Here is an 8,224-nt window from a genome sequence, read left to right on the forward strand (position 1 = left end):
ATTCTATTACTGTTAAGAAAAATAAGGTAAAGACTTTCCAATGAGGGAGAAAGCTAAACACATTCCCACTAACCTCCCCTCCCTAGGGACAAATGAAACAACAAAGAGAACTCAAAATAAAGAGAAAACTGAAGCTTCTATGAAGTCTTGAGGTAGCACAATCATAAACTGCTAACTCCGAAGAAGAGCTGCCCAAATACACTGAAATTTGGATACAATTCACGAAAGGCAGATCTCTGCTGATCTGACCCTGAGCTCTCCAAAACGCGCAGTTCCGCCCCAAGACCCCCACCAATACTCCGTTACCAGCCTGCCACTGGGGCACTGAACACCGGTTCAGAGACGAGCCGTCAAGGCTGGTATCTGACAGCAAAGCTGGCGTGGATGAGTAGCGGGGGGGAGTGGCGGAGGGGGACGGGGGGCGGAGGTAGGATGCCTGGAAGCACACAGACTAGTGGACGGCGTTTCGGGGACAAAGACATGGCAAAGGGGTTCCGTGGCGGCGGCGGCGGCGGCTGCTACCGCTGCTGTTTCTTGTTTTTTCTTCTTCTTCTTCTTTTTTAGTATTTGAAACATTTTCGAAGATAAATTCATGGATTGTTTGTGTCATTTCTTTCAAAAATCTATTTTTAAAAACAGAAGCAAACCGAGGGGCAGATGCTATGCCGAGGGAAGTCAAGGATCCTAGTTCGAATCCTGTCCCAGATAATAATTCGCTTCGCGACTCAAACTGCGTGTTTCATGATCTGTAAAAAATTGATAATCAATACCAGTCACTGGGCCGCGACGAGGGTCAACGGAAAGAATTTCTCAATTCTGCGTCCCCAATTCAATCCTAGGTAGAAGCGGCGCCCCAATCAGGTACCGCCGCGCCACGGCCTCGGGGCATCTGGGACTTGTAGTCCGCCCGGCGGAACTCGCTGTCCCGGCAGGCTGCGCGGCGGCGGCAGGGCTACGTGGCAGGGCCGGCTGCTGCTGCGCGGGCAAGTGGGGTAAGATGGCTGCACAGCGGGGCGTGCGGGTTTTTGGGCTCTGCCCCGGAGCCCGGTTGGGTAGGGTCTTTCGGGCCCTCCTGCTACTGCTGTGGTTTGCGGCTCGCTGAGGCGCGCTTTACTTCCACATCGGGGAGACGGAAAAGAAGTGCTTTATTGAGGAGATTCCGGATGAGACCATGGTTATAGGTACGAGGGAAGGGAGAGAGTTTTCAACAAGACCGCGGTCTTGGGGCGGGGTTGCGGGAGGGTCATCTCCTCAGAGCTGGGAGCAGGCGGCGTCGGCGTGCCCTGGCGACCGCGAACTCAGCGCCACCTCGCGTTCCTCTGACTGGGCTCGCCCTGCTTGCTTCCAGGAAACTACCGGACGCAGTTGTATGACAAGCAGCGAGAGGAGTACCAACCGGCCACCCCCGGGCTTGGCATGTTCGTGGAGGTTAAGGACCCAGAGGACAAGGTGAGTCGGCTCCTTAGCCCCGCTGAGCCCTCCGCTCTGAACTTGAGCGCCAGACCAAGCAGGCGCCGGTACTTCCCCTCCTAGTTTGCGCATCTGCTAAACTGGTAAAAACAGTTGGTGTTGTGGGAAGATCCTGGGTTTTCACTCCGGGCTAACCTTGGGCTTTTTCAGTGCCGGCTGCTTCTCTTAACTTGTTACTGACCGCTGCATGAACCCGCTAAGTCAGCTGCCTTCTCTGAGCCATTTCTTTGGTCTGTGAAATAGAAATTCATCTGTCTTATAGATGTGATGAGTGGATTAATTGTGGTGCTAGAAACCAAAGAGTTTTGTCGACTCTAAAGCTATGACATATAGACTTTAGGATTTCACCGAACAGGATACTTTCCAAAAAGAATGAGCAGCTTTTAATTTGACAAATAAGGATATTAAAACAAACAAACCAAAAAACTTCAAAACCGTTCAACTGTCACCTTTCATTTGAAAGAATGACAGCAAAAGGGCATGAGCTATGAATAAAGTAAAGCCCTTTCCAAGAGTGGTCACATGCCAACCTAATGTCAGACTCTTCGGCCCTTCTCCAGATAGTTCGAAGGCAAGTTTTTGGCAACTGCTGCTAAGCAGCATTGGAGCTTTTAGTTTTGTGGGATGCCTAGGGCTCTGCTTGTCAACTTTTGAGGCACTTAGAGCCTTACACACCATCAGCCCTATTGCTACCATAATACTCACTGAAGTACCTTCTCTCCAGGTCATCCTGGCCCGGCAGTATGGCTCTGAAGGCAGGTTCACCTTTACCTCCCATACCCCTGGTGAGCACCAGATCTGTCTTCACTCCAATTCCACCAAGTTCTCCCTTTTTGCTGGAGGCATGCTGGTAAGTGGACCCATGTTGGACTCTTTCAGCCTCTAGCCCCTGGTCAAGACTGGGGACTGGTGCTACTGTAGGTGTGAGATGACTATGTCAGATTTTGTCTCTTAATACAGCTGGGTTTCCAGTGAACATTCAGGGTGTGGTTACGGAGCTCTTTGTATATGCTTTGGTTAGAGTATCAGCCAAGGCTTATTCTTGCCCTTGAGCCTAGAGCCCCATAGGGCCAGACACTGAGGAGGCCTCAGTCAGTGTTGGCTAAATGAACAAATGAAGAAAGGTGGGAGGACCAGCTGTTAGGCCCTGGCAGGAAGACAGAGCAGGGCTACCTGATTCTCCTATCTTCCTTGTCTGTCTGTCTCCAGAGAGTTCACCTGGACATCCAGGTAGGTGAACATGCCAACGACTATGCAGAAATTGCTGCGAAAGACAAGTTGAGTGAGTTGCAGCTACGAGTGCGACAGCTGGTGGAGCAAGTAGAGCAGATCCAGAAAGAGCAGAACTACCAGCGGGTGAGTGGCTGAGCCAGGAGCAGTGGGCTTCCTCCCAGAAGCTGCACACTGACTTAGCCAGGAGTCACATGTCAGATTTATTATGAACCCAAGGGATTTACATGTCTGTGCTGCATTGCAAGTCTAAAAGGTGGGATGGGTATTACTAACTACTTTTAATTGAGGAGGCAGTCTCTTAAGGGGCCGTCATTGTCTTATTAGGAGACACACAAAATGACAGAGCAGGAATTGATACCAACACCTTGGGTGTTATTTCCATGGTTCTCAGTGCTCCCGGGATCAAGGGTTTTAATCTCACCTGTGTCCAGGAGGCAGGCAGGTACCATGAATGGATCTGTGACCATAATGACGGGTAGAATAGTGACCTATCTAAATGGAAACAGCTACTGTGGTCAGCTGAGGGCAGCATTGCAGAATTGCTAGCCCAGGGTTTTAAGAGGCACTTAGAGGTCCCGGTTTTTTATGTAAAAAATTCTGGGTTTTAAATGTTGTCAAAACACTTGTGTGAGCCAACAAAAACATGTGTGGGCTCCATCCAGCCCCTGGACCACCAATTTGCAACCTGTGCACACAATATTCAAGGAGCAGTTTGGGAGACCCAGGCAGAGGTCTCAGAGCAAGTCCACTTCTGAGCGTTCCAGGACAGCTCTGTCTGATAGGGTGATACCATAGCCACTTTACCAGGGTAGGACCAGGTAAGCCTGTACCTTACAGATGAGCAAATAGACCTAGGAGAAATGAGTGGGTTGCCTGAGGTCATCTGGCTGGTGAGGGTGAAGACAGTTCCCAGGTGGGGTGGCTTTTTTCGGGCACTTGACTGGAACCTGGGCAAAGTTAGTTGGCCCTGGGACATCCTCCGGGGAGGGAACCCAGCAGTTCTAGTGGCCCCAGGTGGGGCCCAGCCAACTCAGGCTCGTCTTCCTTTCTCCCCTCCCACAGTGGCGAGAGGAACGCTTCCGGCAGACCAGCGAGAGCACCAACCAGAGGGTGCTGTGGTGGTCTATCCTGCAGACCCTCATTCTCGTAGCCATCGGCGTCTGGCAGATGCGACACCTCAAGAGCTTCTTTGAAGCCAAGAAGCTGGTGTAGCCGTCCCAGGCTTCCCAGGCCATCCTTCCTCCCTGGCTGGGGAAGCAAGGGCCTCCTGGACTGACTTCTCTCTGGCAGGAGGCCTGGTCCCCAGCCAGGGTGTCTGCAGGGGAGAGGGGCCACAGCACAAGCTGAGGGTAGCAGCTTGGCTGACTAATACTGAGCAGGTGGTAGGGTAAATGCCTGCCCCCTCCCCTGGGCCCTTTGCAGTAATCTGAAGCCACTGGGAGCCCTACTGACACCTCAGAATCACAGTGTTACTGATCAGGGATGTGAGCCTATTGTCTGGGATGACTGGGGGGAGGGGAGTGGGTGGGCAAGCCAAGTCTTCCTTCTGTCTTCCTTCCTTTCCTAACTTGGAATTTTGACCAAGTTGGGGCGTGATTCCCTGCCACCCAGGAAACCTCACTATTCCCTCCTTGGGCCTAGACCCAGCCTGCTGATCCGGGGTGTGTGTGTCAATTGAGGGTGGGGTAGAGGGAGTTGGCAGTGTGGGAAGGTAGCCCTGAGGTGGACCCCAGGTTCTTCACGTGGTTGTTCTTTTGGGGACTAGAGAAACTGGGGTTAGGCCAAATAGAGGCCTTGGTGCTGGTTGGGGATGGGGCCTGCAGAGTCTTAGTTACTGATTTCATTTTCAATAAGTTTAGGTTTGTTACATTGGTTTCCCAATTAAAAAAAAATTAACTTCTTGTCCAGTGTAAAGTTACTCTACTGTCAGTGGGCATAGCACTGCAACGTGCTTGAGGGAGTGTCAGTTTTTCCAGTGGGCAAAGCACTTCACATTCTGAGTACCCACCTGTGAACTTCATATTTTTCATCCTCTCCATACCCTCCAGTGACAGTGGGTGGTGGTTTTGCCCAAGACCATCTAACAAGTGAAAAGAAGGTGGACAGAATTGTGGTGCTTCAAGGAAGTGCCTAGTTAGTGAAGGTACTGCACATTGAACAGAGGAATGCTGCAGGTGTGGAAAGGACAGGAATCCCTGAGTTGGGGGCAGGAGGGGGATACTGATGGACTTAACCAATAGCATGGGATCTCAGCAGTGACCTTGAAGGAGAGGAAGGATTCTGATGAAAGAAGGCAGGACAGGGGTGGTTGAGGAAAACAGGCAAACAGCTGGTATGCAGATAGATAGGCATTGTTTCCCCTGGAGTTGAGGGGGCGGGGTTGTGAGAAAGCTGGAAAGAAAAGTTGGTTAGAGTTAGAAGAGCCTTGAACGCCAGATAAGAGATTTGGATATTACCCAGTGTTCAACAAAATTTTGAGTATTAGAACACCCTGAATATAAACTTGAGGAAGGTTAATCCAACAGTGTGTGAGAAGGAGATGGGGTGGGGAGGCAAGTTTGGGGACTACTTGAACTGTCAGGAGAATGTAGTCTGAGCTCATATTGCCACTTAGACCTCCACATTTAGGGGAAAAAAAAAAAACTTTTAAGAACAGCTTTAGAATTGCAGAAAAATTGTGAAGATAGTTTACATCATGCAGTAGAATGGTATATTTGTTAATGTTAAAATGAATGAATCAATAGTGATAGTCCATGCTTTATGCAGATTTCCTTAGTTGTTACATAGTGTCACTTTTGTTCTAGGAGCCCATCTAGGAGATACCATTGTTACATTTAGTTGTCTCCTTGGGCTCCTCTTGGCTGTGACAGTTTCTCAGACTTGCCTCCTTTATTACCTTGACAGTTTTCAGGGATACTGGTCAGGCATTTTGTAGATTTCCCTCAATTGCAATTGGTCTGATGTTTTTCTCATGATTAGACTGGGGTCCTGGGTTTTTGAAAGACCACAAAAGGAAAGTGCCGTTCTCATCCCATCATATTAAGGGTACTAATTATCAACATGATTGTGGATGTCACAGTTTAAAATAAGTTAATTTGGATTTTTACATGAAACCTGACTTAGATCTGATACTAGTGGGGCTTCATCCTGATGCGACAACAATTAGCTGGACTGAATGGGAGCTATCCCCTTAAGATGGGCTTGTGCTTTCCAGGTCAGGCCCATCTCCGTTTCCATCTTTGGCCTTACCTGACTGTCTCTGCAGGGCTCAGCCTTGCCTTTGTCATCAGCCAAATCTAGGCTGGATTTGTCGAGGTTCTGGTATAAGGTACGCTGCCCTGGGAGAGCTTAGCAGGAAGGGGACTGGTGGATTGTATGCTGGGTGAAAGGGGGCTTCTGGGAATGATTAATTTCCTACCTACTATAGTGAAGTCCTCTCAGAAGCAGAGTGGTTGAGACCATAGATTATGCAACCAAACTACCTGGGCTTACATTCTGAATTCTCTGTGCTTCAGTTCCCTCATCTTTAAAGTGGTCATAATAAGTACAATACTCATAAGGACAGATTGAGATAACAGTAGTAAAGAATTTAGAAAAATGACTGGCACAAAGTAAGAACTCAATGGATGTTATTTATTAGGAAACTTAAAATTTGCCTGGAAGAACAGAGGAGATCAAGTCTAATAACTGGCACTCTCTTTTCCCAGGTAGGAAGCTGGCCCAGCTGGGGCCTAAGTTCTTATGGTGACAGGGCAGATATGGGAAGTCAATCTTATTCCCTTCTTCAGTTCTCAGCTCCACCAAAGTACTCCTCTCCTGGATGATAGCTGCCATTTATAGAGCATTGACTATTGTGCCCATCACTGTACCAAGTTTTTGCATTTTCTTCTTTAATCCTCACAGCAACCATATAAATCAGGAACCATTTATATACTCAGATGAGGAAACAGAAGCAGGCTGTTCTCCAAAACACAGCCGAACTGGCAGAGTCAGGTTTCAAATCCAGCCAATCTGCCTTTAGTGCCTGTCTCCTAACTACTCCTTGGGGTGTCACTTGAGGTATCAGGCTGAACGCAAGACTGAGCCCTGAGCTTGGCCCTGCCGCCCTCCAAGCTCGCTGTGGAGAAAGAATGCACTTGGGTTGACGGCAGGACTACTTAGACGCCTTCCCTTGGGAAGAGGAGGAAGATGCAGATTATCCCAGAACGCTGGTTTGGAAGTCTGGAGTCTATAAATCCAGTCCAAGCCCACTGACTTGAGCTCTCTCCGGGGCCTCAATTTCTCGGGATGTTCAGCGGCCCCCGGAAAGCAGTTAGCAGTTCAGGCGTTTGGAGCGCTCACGTGTTCCTCTGGATGCGGAACCTTTGACGCCGCAGCTCCGGGGAGCAGACGGCGCGGCCGGAGCGGCGGACCCTGTGGACCGAGGGGCGGGGCGGACGGGCTTGGGCGGGGCGGGAGGCGGAGGCGACGCGTAGGCCGGGGAGGCCGGGCCGGCCCGGCTGGGAGCTCGAGCCCCATGAGCCGCCGCCTCCCCCGACGATGTTCCCCTCCCGGAGGAAAACGGCACACTGCCACAAACCAGCTTTGTGATCTTGGGCAAACCAGGTAACATCCAAGGGCTTCAGTCTCCCCTTGTGCAAGAGAGCTGGATAATATCATCTCTACCCCTCCCGGAGGAAAACGGCACAGCTGCCCTGGGAGGACGGCAGGTGAGCGGCGGCGGCCGGCCCGGGCCCCGTCCTCCCGGGTGCCGATCCTTTCCGGGCCGCCCCGCGGAATCTAGGAGCCCGAGGCCGTCGCGTCTCCGTCTCTGTGGGGCTCTCTGAGGGTCTGTGGTTCTCCTTGTGGGTCTCTCTCTGTATTTGGGTCTCTGTTTGTCTCTATGTGGGTCTCCGTCTCTACCAGTCTCCGTCACTCAGCAGGTCTGTATTTCTCCGTTGACTTCCCTTTGTGAGTTTCTGTCCCCCTATGCGAGCCTCTCTCATTATGGGTCTCTGTGTTTTTCCACTGGCCTCTATTTTCATGCCGGTCTCTGACTCCGTTGACCTCTCTCAGTGGATCTCTGTCTTTCTGTCTGTCCCTGCTTTCAGAGGGTCTGTCTTCCGTCTCTCTGATCTCTGCCTCCCCCATCACATCCCTGTAGCCTCAGACGCTACCCTCCTTCCCTCCCTCGTGCTTCCCCCTTCTCTGCTGGTCGCCCAGAAGAATACACCAGACAGAAGCTCTATGCTCTGCCTGGCTGGCCACTGCCTCGCCCGGACTAAGCACTCCCGGCGTAACGTTAGTTCATTTCCGGTGCAGCTGTACTTGAATGTGGCCTGCCCCATGTGTTAGGTGTGAGGTTGACCCAGACCTTAGCTTACCACTAGAGTAGAATGGGGGTGGGGTGTGGGGGAGAGCTAGTTGGCCGTTTAGATTGGAAAGGACTCCCACACTTCAGTCTTGAGATGTACCCCCAAAACTCTTCTCACCCAGAACACTTGATAGTGGATCTACACCTAGTGAATGAAACCTCTTTCCC

At 50.9% G+C, this 8,224-nt stretch overlaps 1 protein-coding gene across 1 annotated transcript; it reads left to right on the forward strand.

Annotated features, from left to right (window-relative positions):
* Positions 1-997: 997 nt before the first annotated feature.
* LOC103085074 (transmembrane emp24 domain-containing protein 9) lies at positions 998-3,915 on the forward strand. Its single transcript, XM_082931284.1, is given in 5 exon segments — positions 998-1,181; positions 1,349-1,449; positions 2,195-2,320; positions 2,680-2,826; positions 3,766-3,915. Coding segments are annotated over 5 exon segments (708 nt in total).
* The last annotated feature ends 4,309 nt before the right edge of the window (positions 3,916-8,224 follow it).

This window comes from Lipotes vexillifer, unplaced genomic scaffold (assembly GCF_000442215.2).
Source record: "Lipotes vexillifer unplaced genomic scaffold, Lipotes_vexillifer_v1.1 scaffold514, whole genome shotgun sequence".
NCBI classification, from domain to species: domain Eukaryota; kingdom Metazoa; phylum Chordata; class Mammalia; order Artiodactyla; family Lipotidae; genus Lipotes; species Lipotes vexillifer.